Source organism: Varanus komodoensis, unplaced genomic scaffold, assembly GCF_004798865.1.
Source record: "Varanus komodoensis strain SLA01 unplaced genomic scaffold, ASM479886v1 scaffold9, whole genome shotgun sequence".
Classification (NCBI taxonomy): domain Eukaryota; kingdom Metazoa; phylum Chordata; class Lepidosauria; order Squamata; family Varanidae; genus Varanus; species Varanus komodoensis.
The window spans coordinates 23659391-23681847 of record NW_025336598.1 but is presented as its reverse complement, the minus strand read 5'-3'; the positions used below and the strand labels follow the sequence as shown (position 1 = coordinate 23681847).

The 22457-nt window shown below is 38.0% G+C and overlaps 1 protein-coding gene across 18 annotated transcripts in view; it reads right to left on the bottom strand.

Moving 5' to 3' along the window:
- Positions 1-275: 275 nt before the first annotated feature.
- Positions 276-22457, bottom strand: part of FIP1L1 (factor interacting with PAPOLA and CPSF1) — a 42239-nt gene continuing 20057 nt past the window's right edge. For 4 of the 18 annotated variants that reach the window (XM_044417836.1, XM_044417842.1, XM_044417839.1 and 1 more), the window contains 8 exons: positions 22227-22383; positions 17760-17786; positions 17305-17359; positions 11641-11696; positions 11278-11369; positions 5972-6185; positions 1745-1882; positions 276-599 (listed from right to left, as the gene is read on the bottom strand). In XM_044417836.1, the coding sequence (XP_044273771.1) occupies positions 439-599; positions 1745-1882; positions 5972-6185; positions 11278-11369; positions 11641-11696; positions 17305-17359; positions 17760-17786; positions 22227-22383 (900 nt within the window). In that variant the 3' untranslated portion in view covers positions 276-438. The remainder of the gene's footprint in view (positions 600-1744; positions 1883-5971; positions 6186-11277; positions 11370-11640; positions 11697-17304; positions 17360-17759; positions 17787-22226; positions 22384-22457) is intronic. The other 14 variants (XM_044417841.1, XM_044417851.1, XM_044417847.1 and 11 more) reach the window with 6 other exon arrangements.

Below are 22457 nucleotides of genomic sequence, written 5' to 3'. Positions count from 1 at the left end.
ACATAAAAAGTATCTGTTTGAACAACTAAACAAAATGCCTGTTTCAAATCCATTTTCAAAAGATCTTTTACACTGAATGCATGGGGCACCTCCAGTCTGTGGTGTAATCGCTTTCCTTGATGTCTGCAAAGGCTCTGTGCTAGTTCTGCACTCTGTGTTATGATGAAGCTTGAGTTAATAGTGCACAGTATCTCACTAGCCAAGCACAATTCTCCGTGTCTATCTTTCATGTCCTCCTTTATCTAATTGCGTTAGGTAAGACAAAACAATGTACGTTAACATGAAAAAATTCACTCTTTTTATTTTCAAAAATCCAAATTAAACTTATGCTTTTATACTAACAGAACAAGATTAAGAGCGGTTTTTTTAAAGACCCAGAAAAATAATTAGATTTAGAGCAATCTATTTCTGGCACTAATAGAAGCAAAGAGGCAAAAATCACATGTGCCTATTCTGCAGGGGCAGCTTCAGTGTTTTCCTGTTCAGGGGCAGGTTCACCACCACCTGTTTCTTTTCCTTCTTTGCTCTTTTTAGACTTTTTGTGTTTGTGCCTCCTGTGGCTGTCTCCTTCTTCGCTGTCATGGCGGCGCCTGCTGTTGCTAAAAAAAAAAAAAAGAGAGAGAGAGAGAAAAAAAATCAGACACAAAGCTATTAAACAGAATCTCAAACTCAGCGCTAGCCTGCTATTTCCCAAGCCTCTGATGTTAGAAAGCCAGTTATTTAGTACTTGAATTGTGTCACCACACTATACGCCCTAGCACGGCGTGAGTAAATTAAAACCAGAAAGGGGCTGAGGAAAAATACAGTCAATATTAAATTTGTCATGATTTCTTTTGTGAATATATATCTTAGAAAAAGGTCTGGCAGCTAGAGATGCACAGAAAATCTTTATTATCACATAATCAAATTCATCTCCTTTGCCCACCTTTACCCTGGGAGGTGGGGATAGGGAAAGATTAGGTTCGACAAGACTAAATGAGTAGGCAGGCTAATGGAGCAATGCACAAGAGCTGCTCCCTCCACTTTTCCTCTGGGTAGCCAAATGGAATCCCAGCTTCCTCTCTGCCAGAAAGAGTATGGCTGCTCCTCAAACACCTACTTGAGATGAGCAAGTGGCAGAGGCATTCATTAATAATTACAGGTTCAAATAAACATTCTAATGGATTGAGAAATTCCAACATCTGTATTTATAATTTAGATCAATCACAGAACGGCTACCACTACACCACAGTGTTTTCTGCTCTGCATAGGGATGTGAATATCAAGCTGGAATTCAGCTCTCTTGTGCTCATCAGACTTTTTTCCCACTCTTGGCCCTGGCCAGGAAATAAGTCAAGATGAGACAAGCTTAGATCAAGCCCATAAATGCTTGGGAATGCTAGTAGCTTCTTTGCATAAACCCAGGCAAAGTAAACAAAGCCCAGAAGTCATCTGTGACAAAGCAGAACTCTGCTTGTAAAGCATGTCTGCAGGCAGTGTATGCATAAATGGCCTTGCAGGCTCAGTTGGACTTGCTAGATGCCCACATGAACACTTGGTACAAGGCAGACTTAGAGCAGAGAGAAAGGCGGTCAGAATCTTGAGAGCTGAATGGAGGAAATTCAATGAATTCCTCACACATTGCTAACCTGGGCTCTACAACAACTGAATAGCAGCACATGAAGAGCTAAGCTTTTCCCATGGCAACTCAATTATCCTTCCTCAGCCTTCCTAAATTATTTTCATAGCTTATTAAAGAGCCAACCTTCGTGATGACTTGTGTCTTGTTTCTTCCTTTTCTCGATGTCTCCTTTCTCGGTGTCGCTCTTCTTTCTCTCTGCTTGTTCTATGCCGCTCATAGCCTCTGTCTGCATATTCTCTGTACCTATATCGTTCCTCATCACTAAAAGAAAATAAAATCTTCTAGTAAGCAAATAAATGATAAAGCAGCATTAATTAATCATGGTTTCTCCCACAGACATACAAAATACAAAGGTAGTTATAAGAGATTTGTAGATTAGGCAAAGCACATTCAGAAGGGATTACTCCAGTGAAGATATGTCAGTGAGAATTTGTAATCTAAGGATGTGATTCTGTTACTGTATAAAGCCCCAACCATGGATAACATCTTGAAGCTGTCAAGTCACAAATGCCAGCATTAGTAAACTTAGATGTCATTACAAGCACTGTCTGTTCTGGTTGTTTAGCTGTAGAGTAGAAAGGTTGAGTAAGGCAACTCTTAACAAGGGGGAAGTATTTATGGACTTCCTTGAAAATTTCAGGACACTAAGTACAAGTATATTTCCACATTATGGATATTCAATTAAAAAAATAAAACAAGACAAGGAGTGTGATCTATTACCAACAGTAAGGTTTTTCCTCTGTTAAAATATAAGGCAACAAGCTACCCATTGCTCAGGGAAGAAAAATGGCTCATCACTTCACAAGTAACCTTGCAATTAAAATTAAAAAGTTTGCATACAACGTCAATAAAAAATAACATTTAGTATTACGTATTTCCAAAGTTAAAAAGAACTTTAAATATGTATTTCCTTCCCCATGGACACCCAGATAGGACTGTTGTTCATGATGTGTGCATTTGTCACTATGAAACTGTTCCTTTACACAATACAAAACTAAATTTCCTATTCAAAGGCAATCTCTCCATATACTGAGACATGGAGAAAATATGTAACTTTTAAAGCCATACTAAAGTCAATATCAACATAAACTAGTGTGTGTGCATGCGTGCATACATATATATGTGTGTGATAATCCAAAACATAACTCAGTGTTCTTATTTATTCTTTGATCACTTAGGATTCCTAATATATCACACTGAGTTTGGAAGAAATGAGTATTAAGACAGGAAATCTGCCTCCTCTGGAAAAGTGACATAATTTATGAGACAGTAAGAGAAATCCAGCACATCAAACTGATATCCTCTAAGCTTCTGCTTTCCAAACACATGACCTCTAGAAAGACTGATTACACAGTTTAAGTTTAAAGTTACCTACAAATGTATTGCCGGAGAGGGTTCAACAGTAACCTCTACTTTGGCTAAGATGGCATATTGCTCCATTTGAACAAGATTCAAAGAGCAACTGGGGCTCATGCAAGGAGCTTAACTATTCTAATTAAAAGTTCTGATCACCCAATTTTTTCCCATGGATGAGGCAACTGCTTTGTCATGTCACACACTCTGCAGTTCCAAAAGCAATACATCGTGCTGTAAGAACTGCTGCTGTTCAAGAGCAAAGGTAATGCTTATGTGGACTCACAAACTAGTTTTACTGTCCCTTGGATCCTGGCAAGCAGGCTGTAAGCTACTAAATATATTCCAAAAATAAACCTTAAAGAACCGGATATAACAATCTAAAGGTTCTCAGAAAAACCACTAAAAAGTGTACATTTAAATCTCAAAGGGGTTTGCCAAGATGATTTCATAGAAAACTAGTAAGAGACTCGCTCACTCTTTTTTTGTGTTTGGTGCTGTGCTCTTTGGCTTTTCAATCTAGTAATGACAGTAAAAATAAAATATATGTAGAAAGTCATTTCTGGAAAATGTGCAGGGTCACTTCTCTAGTAGAAATGTGCCTAATTTTTAAGCATCTTCTTTTACAGGTAATTGGTACAGTATATGTTAAGTCTACGAAGTGTCAAACAACTGATCTGCAAAATTTTAAAAAAATGGGAGGAAAGGTTCTAGTTGCAAACCATTTTTAAACCATTTAGGATGTATATAATTTAATTTGAACTGAAAACTGACTTTGGCCTATTGTGGAGAAATACAGTGTGTTTACAAGTTCAATCTGAACTTGAATTAGTTCAATACATTTGAATGCATATCCATGCAGTGGTATTTTGAGCTTCAAAAACCACACCCTTTGGTTTCTTTAATATAGCACTATTTATAATGTTATATTAGAGATGTGAAAGACATATACTGCATTGCATACTTTAGCCTTTGGCTATGAGTTGGAAGTTTCTCTCCAAGAGCAAAATGGAGGACAAACAGTCCCTTGATACACCAGTGTTATGGTACCCACAGAAAAGTCTTTGCACAAAATTGTTATTTTTTGTTTGTCAGAAATGTTTTCATGAGCTACTGCACACACATTAATGATAAGAATTTAACATAGATAAATAATATATGTTCAATACTATCATATCTCAATGATCTGCAGTTTGCAAGCTTTTTACTTCTCTGTACTCCCTAATCAAGTTTTTACTAAGTTAAAGGCCTTTCTCACATAGCCATGTGGCAGCATCTTTAGTGCAGATGTCAGATAATTCAGTCACTTATAAACCCTACTCTTCCCCCTCCCTTACTGATAAGTCTGGCAGCAACACAGAGACTTCTCTAGGCCTGGAAAACATTAAGGTTCATTTCAAGCACCCTTGAATGACCAGCCTTTCTCTGGCCTTCAATCAAGCTGCCTAAGAAACAGATGTTACGCTGATCTTAACATCTGAGACACTGACCCTGTAATTTGTAACACAAAACATACACAAAGTACAGGACATTTAAAAAACAAACAAAATATGACAATGGCAAGATACCTACATTCAATTCATGTGTTTTTATGTCTAGTTTCTAAGCCCTTCCCAATTGTGCAAACATACTGACTTTTTATGTTCTTGGTCATTTACATAAGCAAATCACAATAATATTCTGAAGCTGAAGACTAAAAAAAATTACAAGCTATAAGAATATACAATGTTCTCAAAATAATGTAAATGTGGAGTTTAGCTAAAGCATATATAGCTAAAGTTAGCACAATAAAGCAAACTGAACTTCACAGTACTGCTTAATAAGGTCAAGAATGAAGTGTAAAATTACCATAGTGAGCATTTGCATTTGCAGATATATTAGTCCTTGTGCCTTTAGGAGTACAGAAGTCAAACCACTTCTTGTATGCAGAAATGCATTAGTACAGCTCTTTAGATCATGCTATGTGAGCAAGCAGCCAAACGTCTGTATCACAGAAACAAACATGGCTCCCTCACTCTATCGTGGTGTATAGGTAATACACACAGGCCAAACTCTGTTATGAATTATAGTATCTACATTACTTTTTGGTTCTGTTCAAAAGAAAATAATTAAGCTAGTTGTTTGGTTGTGCAGCTTTAAAAACGTTATTTATTGTTTGAAGGTCAAATACAAAACTGCCATAGTCATCAATGTCAATCCTGGAATTTTTTTTTTTTCCTTCTTAGGTCTAACCTTTGATTCACCCTTTACATCCTTCTTAGGTCTGAACTTTTATTCCACTTTTACATCTAACCAAACTCACTCATGGTCTTTTTGGCGGTTGGACACCTCTGGAATGGGCTTCCCAAAGAAGTTCACCTGGTGTCCTCATGATCAGCATGTGGGTGCCAGGCAAAGACTGTCCTATTTTCTAGGTATTTGAACTATTAATAAATTTTAATATTTATATTTTATATTGTTTATACTGTTATGGAATTCAAATGATTTTAAACTGCTATACTTATGCCTATTGTAATATTGTTGTATTTTATGGATTTTTTGTATTACTTATTTTTAACATATTGTACACATCCCAAAAAGCCTTGAATTGGGCTATAGATTGCAGTATGTAAGTTTAAAAATCAATAAATAAATATCAGTAAAAGGAACAATTTTAGACTTGTAGAAATGTCAACTATACAATAGTTAGGAGACTCAAATTCATATGATCCCTTCTATAAATATTCTGAAAAGTAATGAGCTAAAAGCAGATTCCACCTTGTGAATTAATTAAAAGGGGAGAGACAAAACCATTATCTAAGCACATGCTGCCTGCTGGTGATTTTATATGTTCCATTTATTTTTTACTACTGGTTTGTATTTGAATGCTTCCAATGAAAAACAGACTGAATTAGAGCCTTTATCCCAAAGGAATTTACAGCTGCATACTAAAATCTAAGCCTATTTCTAATACAAGTATTCTCCTACTGCACCATTAGATTTAACTCTCACACTCACCTGTTGAACACACTAGGAGTTGGACTGTGGTCCCGCTCCCGCTCTCTGTCTCGGTTACGCTCTCGTTCCCTGTCACGATCACGATCTCTTTCTCTGTCTCGATCTCTCTCCCGTTCTCTGTCCTTATCTCTTCTTGAATAATAGTCCCATTGTTTGCTTGTGTCCATGAGGCTACTCCACGATGGTGCAGAACCTGCAAGGTGCGGAAAGGTGACTAAAGAAAAAAATGCCAGTATTAGAAAGCAAACAAGCTAGAAACATTTGAAAAGTGTAAAAAGAATCACTCACAAACTCAATGAAATTCCACTTTATAAGCTTAGATGAAGCCTCAAATGGAGTGTCAGTAACTCCAGGCACTTGTTTTGCATGTTACTTTACTACACGCTCACTTAACTCTGAGGCCAGTTTCAAAAACCAGTCAGGTGATTTATACAATGAATCAATTACTTGCTCCCTTTCCTTCTTGCAAGTAATACAGCATTAAACACAAAAATAATAAGAAGCCATTTTTCCTTTAGTTACTTTATGGCATTTTATTTAACACATTACATTTTGTACTATTTTTGACTGCAGGTGTTATCCTTTATAAGTACTGATTTGTAACTTTTTTAACTATTGTCCTTCTAAGGCTGAAATGCTAAGTAGAATGGAAACAGAAAGCCTTAAAATTGCTACATACTGAGCTTTTTAAACAAAAATAACATGCAGAAACACTGTACGGACTATTTTTAGTGACTGGGTATATGGCAATTCATAACAAGAAAAGCTCTGGTTTCTTCAGAAAAACAAATTGTTCCTTTTCTCAGTTTAAAGTTCTGGTAACACATGCAATAACCACTCAAGACAGATTTATCCAAGAAAAAGAAAAGAAGTTGTTCAGCTTATCTTATGTGCAGAACAACTTCTTGCACATGGTCAGGATGCAGCATGAGCTGCAAGAAGGCCTTTCAGCTTCTTATGTCAGCAGCAGTGCTTGCACACCCCAAAAGAGCCCCTTGGGTATGAGGGGCTGCCTTCTGAAGGAAAAAGTCCTCTTAAACAGACTCCCTGTATGGCCACTGAAATTCTCTGTGCTTCTCCTGTCTTGGCAAATTCTATCATCTGGCCTTCTACTGTCATTTATCACTGGCTGATTAACAGAAGAATCCTGTTGCTCAGAAGTTACTTCAATGACTGAGCAGCAAGATTTGTCAACAGACTTATCTCAAATTCTAAAACACATTAGCTTCATGATACTTGAAAATAAACTACAGTTTTCCAGTCCACCACACAAGTCAGTCAATGAACTTACATCCAAAGAGCATGATCTCAGGGCATCCAGAACTTGTACGCCACTAAGGCATTAAATCTTGACTACAAACAAGAAGTAGTCCAAGTTTGCACATCAAAGCAACCCAACTTGGCCAGTTACCCAGAACGGGTGCTGTACTATGTGAACCAAATCATGGTTAGTCTTCACTGTTACTGAATGATGCTGATGCTGATATGTGTATCTTTCAAGTGTTGCATGTGCTGAGCAACTTCAAGACTGGAGAACTTGGAATAAAATGTAAAGCACTGCAAAACAACATTGTTCAGTAGCAAGCAGACACAGACACAAACTGTACAGGAAGATTTTGAAGAAAGCTCTGTTCCCCAAAGAGGTCCGCCTGGCACCGTCGTTACTGGTTTTTCGGCGCCAGGTAAAGACCTTTTTATTTAAACATCATTTCAATTGTTAAAACATATGATCTGGCCTGGGCAACTTCTTCTTCCTTCTCTTTCTCCTCCTATATTTTTATTTTATACTGATAATTTTAATTTTGTATTTGTAAATCAATGTATTTTTTGTATTGTTATATTTAATGGTAATTTATTATGTACTATTGTATTTCAATGTATTTTATCATGTTGTAAGCCGCCCCGAGGTTTCGGCAAGGGGCGGCATAGAAATGTTATAATAATAATAATAATAATAATAATAATAATAATAATAATAATAATATACTGTGTTCTGGTAAATGGCTATAAATGATTCCACATAAAAATGTTCGTGGCTTCTTTGGTGCAAGAAAAAAACAAAAAAAGAAAAATTAGTTTGTAGGAGAAGAAAAAATGTTACTAAAATATTTTGGGGGTTCCCCCCCCCCCGTACCACATAATCAATATAGTTCAGTGAAGGTGGAAAAAATAAGGACTTAAAGAGAAAACTGGGTTTCTAAAATGCTGCTAATCCCAGAACATTTTGTTTAATTCTGAGTAAGGGAAGTGAGGAAGAAGATCAAAAAATAGCTAAACTTTACTGAGAATTCCTTAACTTCCTATATTGTTAATAAGGCATCTACCATGAAAATATATTTCAAGTATTAGTACTAAATAATATTCAGATCTGACTCTCCTTCATTGATCTGCAAGTTAAATTACAGTGGATTTAATTCCATTAGTCATACAATACTGAGTGGACAGGGAGGTAAAAAATTGAAAATGGATAGGCGTTTCACTGCCCTTACGTATGTGACTTCTTATGCTATAAGGGGATTAGGAGCAGCTTGTTTCTATCTTTATTTGCAGTAGGGTACTAGAAAAGAACAAACATTTTTGGCTAATGAGCTGAGTCAAACCTATCTTATAAAATAGCGCCACCCTATAGTGCTTTACAGTGTCTGATTTTCCATACATCTAGGGAGTAGACAGCAGTGTAGAGATGAGGAGAATAAAGCTGGCTATATCATAGCTGGGTCAATGGGTCCTCCTACTCCTGTTCAAGCATGCAACAAATCCCTGTTGCATAAACCATGCTACAAGGTGGCATGGTCTTGACTACTTTTTTTTCATTTCTAGTTCTTGCCCACTTATCCTGAGCAGCTAGAATGAATGCCAAATCCAAGAGCGGCAATATAAAACAGCAAAACCTGAAAATCCATGCAGTAGCTTTCTTAAACACCAAATAGCGTGTCTTACTGAAGGGTAGCTTTGCGCATATGGGAAGGATTCATAGCACATGGCTCGCATAATTACATTCCTGTAGCTACACAGAAATCTGGGATAGGGGAAATTCAGCATTGTCAACTGCACCATGTACTGGTGCAGCTAGTAAACATCTGCTACATACTACTCAGTTACATCTAATAGTTTTTATCCTAGAAAGTACATAAAAAGTAAGTTATTTGAGCTTTAGCTTAACAACACCAGTAGATTATCATAACAGATAACTAGGTAAAGCTTGACCAGGCAGATCAGTAATGCATACTATCCATAACTTTCATTATATTCAGTAATGCATTATCTTGCACTATATAACATGGCCACTCTTTTGATACAGCATCAAAAAGATAACTTTAAAAACTATTCTCAGGAGTATCTACAGGCGAACACATGAAAGAAGATAGTACAATTGTGTGTTCTTTCCCAGCAGACAAAGCAAATCAACAAAGAAACAGTAAGAATGTTAGAAATCAAACCTCACTGAGTTCTTGGCAATTGTGGCAAAGACAGATAATCGCAGACTAGACATTCATTAAGTCTTAAATCGTGTTTTGATAAATCCTGAGGAGCTCTGTAGAAGGAGGCAGTATTTCTCTTACAGAACTGTATTAAGACCCAACCATTCTCCCATTTAGGTTCACAATATTTCTATGATAACTGAAGTGAAATTGAATATTTTGAATATTTTGAACTCTTGAATATTTTATTCTGGCAATTCTAAAAGTGATGGTAGAAAAATGTTTGCTTTTTAAAAACCTAAGTATATTCCATTTGCTGCAAAGAACAGTTTATGCATTGGATCCAAATTTAAAAATGCAGGACTATATTGGTGAAAGCAAAATTCATACTCTCCCTACTGCAGCTCTTCCAGCCTCTAATCCCAAATGCTACATGGAGGATTGGAGGACACTACCGAATGTAGAAGGTTAGGAGAGAGCGCCTTAAAAACAGGCAGAGGCAACCTTCCATAAGCAGTGCTCTTCCTATGATGATACAAATATCTCCACTCATTTTTCAAGAAATTTCCCTCTCCTCTTAGCCCTACTCTGTTTAGCAGGGTCCATGCCAGAAGTGTGGCTTCTAGATCAAGAGAGGTATTACTACCACTCTACATGACTATGGTGCACCCGCAATTGGAGTATTGTGTTCAGTTTTGGGCCTCTCATTACAGAAAGGATATAGTCAGGTTGGAGTCAGTGCAGTGTAGGGCCACAAGGTTGGTGGCCGGTTTGCAGGGGATGCCGTATGAGGTGGGACTGAGGGAACTGGTCTCTTCAGCCTGGAGGAGATTCAGAGGGGATATGTTGGCGACATACAGGTATGTGAGGGGATGTCACATGGAGATGGGTAGAGACCTGTTCTCCCCAGCAGAGGAAGGCAGGACACGCTCCAACAGAGCAAAGCTCAGGGAGCCAAGGTTCCATTTGGATGCCAGAAAGCACTTCCTGACAGTCAGGACCCCAAGGGTGTGGAATGGGAGGTTGTTGAGGCCCCATCGGTGCGAGTGTTCAAGGATAGGCTGGACATCCACATGGTGGGCATGTCGTGAGTGGAGCCGGCTGGTGCCGGAGGTCAGACTAGATGGTCCGGGAGACCCTTTCTGACTCGCTCTGTTTCTATGTAGCATTTAGGGGAAAAATGGCAGTGCTGTTTGTGTTAAGTACATAGTATGGAAATCCACTTCTACCAGAGAAGTTGCAGCTCCCTATACCTGAATCCAATCCATTCCTGAGGGTTGACTGAAATGTGTGTATCAGCATATTACGCCTGAAACCAGTCCCCACTAGAACCTAAGAGGAGAAACTCTCACTCTAGAAGCCCCTTTCACATCCATTCTATTTTAAACACACTCTTTCATCATATGAAATGTGCAATATCCCATTTGAATCAGTGTTAACTATACAATATTCATGAATATCATTTTTTAAAAACTCATCCTCTGCTTTCTTCAAGAGACTGCAATAATTCCTGAGGTCAACCTAGTCTGAATGATGCTCTCCATATACATCCTTCCAGTAGATTACAGAAGCAAATGTAAAAACAAAGAAGCATAATATTGTAAGCAACCCCTTTGCATGGAGGAGATTAAACTCAAAATAGCAAAGAGAAAGGTACAACCTTATTGCACATTCACTGAACAACGCTCACATGTTTCAGAGGAAGCTTTTCCAGGCAGCTTTTAATGGAAAGGCCTTAATATGCTTGAGAATGGTGAAAACAAATGTGTGAAACCTCCTGAAATATGCAAGACTCAGAAGACAGTATGAATACTCACACACACTAATCTAGACATCTGCTTCCCATCAATAATCACATTCAGTGAATCATCTGTTTTTTGTTACCTGAATCAAAACTCTGGTTTGTTCATTCACAGCCACATACTCCTCCCATTTTACTGTAGCTTCATTCTTGCTGCTTGGACACCACAGACGCACTGTACTTTCAACCAGCGCATGAGGTAAAAAAAAAGGGAGAGAATGGGCACTACTTCTGTCCTTAATAGTGCACCAGTCTCCAAGTAACACTGCTGTGAAAACCTTAACTCACACTAAAGGGTTCCATCTCTGAAAATTAATACTTCCTGAGAAATAAGAGGTAGATTAAAAGTGTTTGGTCACATAATTTTCTATCTAGAAGAGCAAGCATAAATCTAACATTAGCTGCCTGAGCAAAGCATATTTGCAAGCAGTTCTGAAGACACTTACCACCACCATATGGAAATGCACGAGCTGAGCGGCTGTCATAACCAGAGGAATGTCCACTGTTGGGAAAGAAATACATTCAGGCTTCCATCTTATTTAGATTTCAATTCAAAATATTCAGTTCTTACAGCTCTGAAATTGGTTATACAAGGGAATAATTGCTGTCATGACATATTAAGGCTTCAATTTGGACAGAAAAGTCTTGAATTCCCAGCATTCCTCAACTAACATGGCTGATTGGAGAGGTGCTAGCAGTTCTAGTACTTTTCTGTCAAGCTGTGCAAATGATAATAGCCTAAATATCTGTGTAATAATATCTCTCTTATCACTTTGAGCAACGTAGATGTGTTTGGCAAAATAATTCAGAATTACAGTAATTGCTACATCTTGCCTTATATGTCCTATACTTTCTATTCTGGTGCAATGAAAGGGGACATCTTCAGCCTCTGCACCATCTTTGCTTGCATGGGTTTAAGCAATCTTGCTTAGTCATTCTCTCCTGCCATTCCGTGCAAATACCATTATGTAAGGGAACAAGCTCCCTGGTCCCACAACCTCACTGTTTCTGCAGCCCCTCACTCACACCAGAGGCTGGACTTCCACTGCAGAAATATTTCCTTGTTAAGTCAGGTGCCCTACATAATTTAGTTTATCTTCCACAGCTGTGAATTAGATGGGGACCCTACTCAAACAGAAAAGCCTCTAGGTCACCTCTGCCCCCGCAACACATGGAAGGTTGAAGGAAGAATGGCAGGGCAATGTGGAAGGAGGCAAGGTGAATGGACTCATCCCCAGGCACCCGTGTACAATGAGCACTGCACATGTGCAGAATGACTGAATATGATGACTGACTTCTTTCAAGGCAAGACAGGAATATCTGACTGTGCAGCCCAGCAATTAATCAATGATGAGGTTTGCATAGTCCAGGACACTACAGAGATGGATGTGGATGATAAACTATTTTACTCCCTAATGCCTTTAAACAATCATTATTTAAAATACCAATTTAATAATTGCTGAATTCACAGTTTCATTCAATAAATAAAGTGAATGAATCTCCTTTGGAAATGTTGTAATGTGAAAGCATTTATCCTAATATAAGTCTTCATAAGAAGCCTTTCTTCTCTTCATTGTATACTGACTAAGAGTTTCAAATATTAGGGGAGAAACCACACCTCATGACTTTGGCAACAAAAATATTTTGGAGTGAGAACTTTTTGGGCTCTTTTTATTCAGTAATTTTTTAACATACAGGTGTGAGCAAATGCGTGTATGTATACATGCAGGAACAGGTGGACTTCAAATGGGATTGCTGTATATCTTTCTCTTTCCAACAGAAATGGAACCAAATGGTCACTGAGTAACAACAACAAAAGATGAACTAAGGAGGTGACATTTCAGAGGATCAGCCCAATGCGGATTGAGCATGCTGAAAATCTGGTGTGCCCATAAGTGAAACAAAACAACAAAAAGAGGAAGAGAATGTGGGCATATTCTGCTAGAGTTTCTTTCAGTGTATAGTATTTTGGAAGGCAGCATGTGTGACTGGCAGGAATTCTCAAGAGGAATATTTTGGCTAGGAGGGAAAAATATACTGTATTCCATTTACATCCTACCCATCTTCTCAAATTCTAAGTCTACTTCTTTCAGTTGAAATAGGTCAAATACTGAAACTGTAATGATACACTTCCCCTTCATGGATCACTGCCTTACCGCAGCGAAAAGGCTTGCGTAGCACAATGAAGCTATGAGCTATGCCATGCAGGGGAACCCAAGACAGATAGGTCATAGCAGAGAGCTCTGACAATATGTGATCCACTGGAGACGACGCTACACATGGACATCACCAGATGGTCATCACAGAAATCAGATTATGTGCTCTGCAGCCAAAGCTCCAAAGAGTCAGTAAAAACAAGACTAAGAGCTGACTGTGGCTCAGATCATGAGCTTCTTGTTGCAAAATTTAGGCTTATATTGAAGAAAGTAGGGGAAAGCACTAAGCCATTCAGGTATGACCTAAATCATATTCCTGATGAATATACACTAGAGGTGACAAATAGATTTAAAGAATTAGATCTGATAGAGAGTGCCTGAAGAACTATGGACGGAGGTTCGCAACATTGTACAGGAAGCAGCAACTAAAACCACCCCCCCTCCAAAAAAAAAAAAAAGGAATACAAGAAAGTAAACTGGCCATCTGAGGAAGCTGTACAATTACCTGAGGAAAGAAGGGAAGCAAAAGGCAAGGGAGAAAGAGAAAGATACACCCAATTGAATGCAGAATTCCAGAGAATAGCTAGAAAAGAATGCCTTCTTAAATGAACAGTGTAAAGAAACAGAAGGAAAAAATAGAATAGGGAGGATCTCTTCAAGAAAATTGGAGATATGAAGAGAATGCTTCATGCAAAGATGGGCATGATAAAGGACCAAAATGGCAGGGACCTAACAGAGGCAGAAGAGATTAAGAAGAGGTTGCAAGATTACACAGAAGAACTATACAAGAAAGATCTTAATGTCCCTAATAACCATGATGGGGAGGTCGCTGACCTCGAGCCAGACATCCTGGAATGTGAAGTCAAATGGGCCTTAGGAAGTGTCTTAGCAGTAACAACGCTAGTGGAGAAGGCAGTATTCCAGCTGAGCTATTCAAAATCTTAAAAGACGATGCAGTAAAAGTGCTACACTCAATATGCCAGCAAATTTGGAAAACTCAACAGTGGCCACAGGATTTGAAAAGGTCAGTTTACATTCCAATCCCAAAGAAGGGCAATGCCAAACTATGCTGAAACTACAGTTTGAATGTTCCAACTACTGTATAGTCACGCTCATTTCATATGCTAGCCAAGTTATGCTCAAAATCCTACAAGCTAGACTTCAGCAGTTTGTGGACCGAGAACTACCAGGAGTACAAGCGGGGCAGAAGAATTCGAGATCAAATTGCCAACATACACTGGACCATGGAGAAAGCTAGGGAGTTCCAGAAAAACTTCTGCTTCATTGACTATGCTAAAGCCTTTGATTGTGTGGATCACAAGAGATGGGAGTTCCAGACCATCTTATTTCTCTCTTGAGAATCCTCTATGTGGCTCAAGAAGCAACAATAAGAATTGAACATGGAACTACTGATTGGTTCAAAATTGGGAAAGGAGTATGGGAAGGCTGTATACTGTCACCTGCCTATTTAACGTATATGCAGAGTACAGCATATGAAAGGCTGGGCTAGATGAATCACAAACTGAAATTAAGATTGCCCGGAGAAATATCAACAACCTCAGATATGCAGATGATACCACTCTAATGGCAGAAAATGAAGAGAAACTAAAGTGCCTCTTGATGAGGGTGAAAGAGCAGAGTGCAAAAGTTGGCTTGAAACTCAACATTAAGAAAATTAAGATCATGGCATCCAGTCCTATCACTTCCTGGAAAATAGATGGGGAAGAAATGGGATGGTGACAAATTTTATTTTCTTGGGCTCCAAGATCACTGCAGATGGGGACTGCAGGCAAGAAATTAGAAGATGCTTTCTCCTGGGGAGGAAAGCTATGGCAAATCTAGACAGCATACTAAAAGGCAGAGACATCACCCTGCCAACAAAAGTGCGTATAGTCAAGGCTATGGTTTTCCCAATTGTAATGCATGGTTGTGAGAGGTGGACCATAAGGAAGGCTGAGTGCTGAAGAATTTATGCTTTTGAATCGTGATGTTGGAGAAGACTCCTGAAAGTCTCTTGGACTGCAAAGAGATCAAATCAGTCATTCCTAAAGGAAATCAATGCTGACTGCTCTTTAGAAGGTCAGGTACGAAAGCTGAAGCTCAAATAGTTTGGCCACCTAATGAGAAGGAAGGACTCACTGGAAAAGACCCTGATGCTGGAAACAATTGAAGCCAAAAGGAGAAGGGAATGGCAGAGGTTGAGGTGGCTGGAGAGATGGGTGTGGGGTTGGGTGTACTCTGGGGGATGGTGGAGGACAGGAGAACCTGGAGGAATGTTGTCCATGGTGTTGCAAAGAGTTGAACATGACTTTGTGACTAAGCAAGAACAATAATACACTGTCATTCAATTTAATTTCAACTGTGATATAGTTATGGTTTAATGCATAATACAATTTATTAATTCAAAGTATAACCCTTGATATGCTTTATCACTTCCCATATTTAGCTTGGATCAATTATCTTGATCTCATTACTTGATCTTATACTCATTTGAGAGCTGCTTTTCACCCTGAAGACAGACTAATATTTTATAAAATAGCTTTGGATCATTTTGATTTTAGAAATAGGGATAATTAAAACTTTAACGTGTATCAACACCTTATCTTACAGCATTAGTAATTCAACCAGATGCGTAAAAGAAACCAATTCATCCAGTGGAAGACACTGGAAATGCGTTAATAAGGAAAAGATGAGGAGAAAGGCTTCTGAGAGAGACTCTTGGGACAGTGAAAGTCCAAGAGTCTGGTGACAGGTGTGCTGGAGTAGCAAGAAAAGTTTACAAAGATCAAAATCTAGGACATTCTGATCATGAAACTGGGGAGAAGGGAAAAATAATGTTATATCAATTAAAACCTTGCATCGATTGTTGCCTTCACCAAATTGTTGAGAGCGTCATCTAACTGAAAATACAATGTGAAAACACTGAATCATCAAAATACCCTACCTGGAGAAAGTGATCATTAACCCACTGGAAGAGGGTCCACGGACATTAAAGAACTTTACTAAATCTCCAGGGCAGCTAGTGAGAGAACCAGTCACGATCTTTTCTGACCTTTTGCCAAACAACTAGCTATTTCAGAACTGAGATAGAAACGACATGCTCAGAACAGTCATCTGGTTGATATTACTTCCCTGAGTCCCTTCCCAGCATCTTCTCATGTGTACCACACTAGTGCCTAATCCCACTGCATTCAGCAAGCACAGGCCCTATACTGCTTTTGCCCATGCTATGGCATGAACATGCTGCCTTCCCACCCTGGAGTCTAGAAGTCAAAGGCCATTGCTTTGGGCAAAGCAAAACACAAGGCCAGGTCTGTCTGCTTTGTATTTGAAGCACAAATGGATCTCCAATAATCACATCCTGCCCAAGATGCTAGAATTGCTACTTAAGGCATACATTCCTCATCCCAGCAAACTTTTGCTTTGGAAAGCAATATATTAGAAATGCACTGAAGAATGATTATAGCTGTTCTTAGACAATCAAGTGGTTAAGGAACTCAAGTACCAAGCAGAGTATGCAGTATGAAGGGATGGACTTCAAGCTCCATGCAAACAGCAGACCTCAGAGACTGCACTTTTAGAAGCCATCTTGTGTACAATGTAATAAGCTGTGCCTGAAACGGCAAATAACTTCTGAAGCAGCTATTTATAAAAGAAGCAGCCTTTGGTTCCTGGGGAAGGGAAAGAAGGGAAGGGGAAAGACCCTGTGTACATGTGAAAACATGTATCAAATGAAGTTCTGTGAAAAATTTCCTGAAGCTGTAAAATCCTCTTTTCTCTTCGATTTTTATTATATTCAAAATTAAACAAGATGGGATTTAAAACATCAGAAACTTCAAAATGCATTACTTCAAATCTAACTCATCCATGTTTTTCCTGTTCAAACTACTAGATAATTAAATTAAACTAAGTACATTTCTTGTGCTGTTAAACTGTTTTACACATGAAATTTACCTTTCTATTGTCGGTATAAGGGAAGGTGGCGGACCTCCAGGTGGGGGTGGAAAGCCTGAAATTTAATTGAGAAACCAAGGCATTTTTTAAAATTATCATTGCAAATTACTTCCAGAAAAAAAAAAAAAAAACTTTGACAAGCTAATCAAGTCCAGAGTAGTACATACAAGACAAACCTATCTGGTAACAACAAGAGTAACATACACCAAATGAAACACTTCTTATAGCATATTCAGGTAACCACATTTTAAAGAAATTTATTCTATGGAATTCTTCAATTACTAATCATAATTTAGGAATTTAAAACCATCTTGATATACATTATTTTCTCCAGAGAAAATTGAGTGCATTTAAAAAGAGGGGTGAGAGAAGTGCTAGAATGTACCCTATAACAAAAATGGAATAATACTGTATTGCATACTACTTCAACATAGGTTTAGAACAAATAAATATACCTGGAGGTGGCACAGTTATTGGTATACCTAAAAACAAAGAAGATGCAGCCAATCATTTCAGTAATGTTTATATTGTCTCATTCCCACATTATCAGAACAGGCATTATGGCACTCATGCCAACTGCATATTGTTGAACAGCCAATACAGCTGGTAGTATATTCATTTCACCTAGCGTCACACCCTACTGGAAAACTGTGCAAGCAGCAGGACCTGAGCCAGTTGCATGTGGTATTCACAACCCAAAGTTTGCAAGAAGGAAAGGGAGTAAAAGTTCCACAACATGCACCTAAGTTAATGTGTTTGCTCAACAAAATTCCTCAAAAAGATTCACTGCATAACAACTGCATCTGAAAGTAAAATCATTTCCATAAAAATAAACTTAAATCTGCTGTTTCCCTAAATTAGCCAAGAATGAAATGCTGCCCATATGAAGTCTTGATAAATGACGGTCAGTGTGATGATTAGAGTGCTGGACTGCATTCCTAGGAGATACCAGTTCTAGATCCTACTCAGGCATGAAGCTCATTGGGTGACTTTGGGCTGGTCATGGACTTTCTGTCTAAACTACTGTGAGGATAACTATGGAGTGGAGAACTATGTAAGCTGCCTTGGGTTCCTCACAAAAGGGAAAAAGGTAGTTTATAGATACAATGTAATAATAAAAATGAATTTGTAATATTTAGAGCAAATGTTAAGCAAATTTGAATGATCATAGGCTTTTTTGCCCAATTATGGGGTCATATAATCTGGAATATAAAATAGTATTGCAAGTATTACATGTTTTAGAAAGCAATTATACAAATTAAATACACTTATATAAAAATGATCAATTTAAAGAACACCTGTATACAATTATATTCTCTACCTATGTGTATGCATGCACAATTGAAGGCAAAAACCCACCTGTGCCTTTATATCCTCAATGTTAACAGACAAGACAGCAAATTCAAAATGTAAAATGACAAGTTAATGTTAACTGGGGCATTGATAGACAACACTTAAGAGATAGCATTAACAGAATACACTTCACATATGTAACACAGATACATGGAATACGACATTAATAGAAATCTTTATGTAAAATGGAACTCATCTACACTGAATAGCCTGATTCTTTGCCTCATATTCTTTTTTTTTTTTAAATGGGCAAGGGACTCAGTCACATTCATAATTACCATCAGTCAATTTTTCACACAGCCTAAGTCATTTATTTTGTAACATAGGAATAGTCACACTAGTGCATTTATAGCTGGTTATCTGAGGTACTATATAAGAATCAACAAAAAAGTTTAAAATCATTATTATTAGTTTCATTTCTATACCATCCATAGCTGGAGCTTTTTGGGCAGTATACAACCAAACATAAAAACAATTACAACAGATAAAAACATTAAGAATTAAAATTAATTTAAAACAACATAAAATAATGTTAAGAGACCATCAAAACTTTTTAAAAGACCCAGCCAAGAGTAAAAGAAAGGCATCTGGCTAATCATATCAGGCCCCTGAATGACTGCAGAGGTTTTTAAAGGCCTCTGTAAAGAGGTCAGTCTTACGCTGGCAGTGAAGTAATAATAATAATTATTATTACTACTAGTAGTAGTAAACTGTAATTCCCAAAAATTTAGTGCAGCTTGCAGCCGCTCTTTTTAAAACAGCAACAGTAGCAGTAATACAGCTTCCTAGGGTTATACTTTCAAACAAATGGTTTTTTTTGTTTCACAATTGGCTAAATGAACATGGTGCAACTACAAAAGCAAGATCTTTTTTCAAAGGATCTTTGGAAGGATGTTTTATATCTGAATGCTTAAACTTTCTGGCCAGTTGCTCCAGTTAATATTGAGTAATGAGAAACTAACAAGAAGCTTTCCATCTCTCAAGCAAGGAAGAATGGGCAGATTCTATTTTGGTAAGAGCTTTGAAGATAGAATGCTGGCAGCAGCACAATTAAAACAAGACCGTTAAGAGCCAAAACCACTACTCTTAATGGTTATTTCCAAATGCATTGAAAATACAAGGTATAGGAAAGGAAATCTTCTGGAAAGATTGATGAATGTTATCATACCTCTTCTGTTTTCACCAACATGCCTGACCAAATTACAGATTTATTAACTCTGAACATCAGCACATGAAAACTCATGTGGAAGTTTAACTCTATGAATTTCTGGATATCTTTTACATAGGGTAAAAAATAGGAAATCACTCCAGTATATAAATTAATCTTGAATTTTCACTCTCCTGACAATTTTTTTGAAGGCAATTCATCTCAGATTTCAGCTACTAACTACAAAAGCAAATCTAATGATATTGAATTACACTGCCTTAAATACCATTACCATTTCAAGTTCAAAAGGTTACTGTCTAACCACATGATAAGCTATATGGTTTTTAATGAACACCAAGGCTGCAATCCTAAGCATAAATACTGCAGAGAAAGATCCAATTCATTCAATGGGGGCTTACCCCTGCATAGTGATATTTCAGATTGCACTACAAGAAAATTTAGATTTGCTGCTTTCTAATTCTTCTACCTTACATATATTTAAACATATATCAAAGAATACTATTTTGCCATGCAGATGTCAAACCTGAAAGAGAACTATTTGCCATTCTTCTTAAATAGGAAATATGTATCTCTGATAATCATCTTTAGAATGTGAAATAGAAGCTAGTAATCCCTTTAAATCTGCATGTTTGGGGAGGAACATAAAACATTCTCCCCTTTTTTTTAAATGCAGAAGAGAGTAACTAGCCCCAAATGCTGGAAGGCTACCCTACCTCAAGTCTCTCTTGCACGTTAAGCAAAGCAGAACTTGGCCATTTACACATGGTGGGCATGTCGTGAGTGGAGCCGGCTGGTGCCGGAGGTCAGACTAGATGGCCCAGGAGCCCCCTTCTGACTCAGTCTATTTCTATGTTTCTATACAGGAGCTGCAGTGCTGCCAACATTGCTTGGATTCCTGCATACCTTTCCAGTCAGAAGCATGTCAACTGTTCTCAAGCAGCAACACAATAAAAAGGAAGTTGAAGGCTGTAGGTGGATGTCTAATGCTTCCTGTAAATCCAGAAGCACTGGGGATGTTGGGTGGCTGTGTAGAAGCGCACTTATGATTTCTCCTTTCCTTATTCTCTAACACAATGCTTGCCTAGAGTATCTGGTGAGAAACTGACTGAAAAGTGATACAGTGGCTGTTGCTGCAGCCTAAGATTGGAAGTTCTAGAAAACAAAAATTAAGGAAAGCCCCTATATAGGAAATGACTGGGGTGGCAGGGTGGGGGGGAGAACACCACTTGTTTTTATGTAGGTATGTTAAGATTCAGTTAGTTCCAATGAAGATGTTATAATGCACCCTGACTAAGGAAAACCAAAGAAGGGAGGAATTTTGTATGGCCAACAGGAACTGTACATTCCCAACCTCTAGCTTATCAGACCATCATACAAATGCTCACTTTATTAACTTACTATCCAGAATCTAGAGCCGATTTTGATTCTGCATAACATATTATGCTCAACATAGATTCTAAGACCCAACAATGTAACAAATTATATGCCCTAGTTTACTACCATGTTGATGTCTCTTTTTTTATTTAGCATTTTGCCCAATGCCATAAACTTATCCTTAAGTATATTGGTATGCACTCTATTTGTAATTACAGTTTGAACAAAACCTAAAAAGGAATGCATTCGGTATTGCATAAAACTATTCTTAAAGCTAATGGACAGAACCACGGATATGCCTTCTGTTCATGGCAAGGCTGTGGTCACCGAAAGTCACTCAGCCTGACTTTGGATGATTCCTTCTCTCCATTTCACCACACTTCAATCTATTATACACAGTCCTCTGACCCTGTAGCATTTTCATTTTCTCACCAAACCAATATAAAAATGCATACTGAGAATTTCATTTAATGCATAATATACCTTTCCTGTTCATAGGCCATCCAGTAAAAATTAGGTTTGTAAGCAACTATTGCATATATTTTGTCTTTTCCCCAATGGCTTCAAAATTCGTGGAAATTAACATCTCAATTATCATGATTTAAAGTAGCCATGGGAAGATGGCCAGTGTTACACCTACTCCGTCCTTCACTAGCTAGCAGCTTCCCTTGGATCCAATTAAGCCTAGAGGCCACCGGTTTCCAGCCCTTACAGGAAGCCAATAGTAGTTGAATGAAAACTAAGCAATGCATGAGAATCTTTACTCATGAAAGAAAGAATGCAGATAATGATGGTCTTACAAAAAGGATGAAGAGCTATGAAGAGCATTTTACAAAGAGAAGCAACTCTTTGTGGGAAGCTAATAAAACACCAAAAAGTTTAAGCATCAGCTGCAAACCTTATGCCAACTAGAACAGAACTCATACTATAAATACCAATCAATACATGCACGGAATACCACAACTTTTTGTCTTCATGCTATGACAAAATTACTGAAATGGAAATACTGCAATGTAATTTAGTTTACCTGGAGGAGGAATCAGAGGGGGTGCAGTACTGACAGATGGAGGTGGTGGAAGAAAAGGAGGTGGTGGAAGATGGGTAGGAGGCGCTCCAGGAGGAAAAAATGGAGGGGGCTTGGAAAAACTGCTGTCCACATCAGTACTGGAACGGTCAGAAAGAACCTACAAAATAAAAAGAGTGTTATATTTTCCCTTGATCAGTGAAAACCTGGACTGTCACTTTATTAAAGAATAAG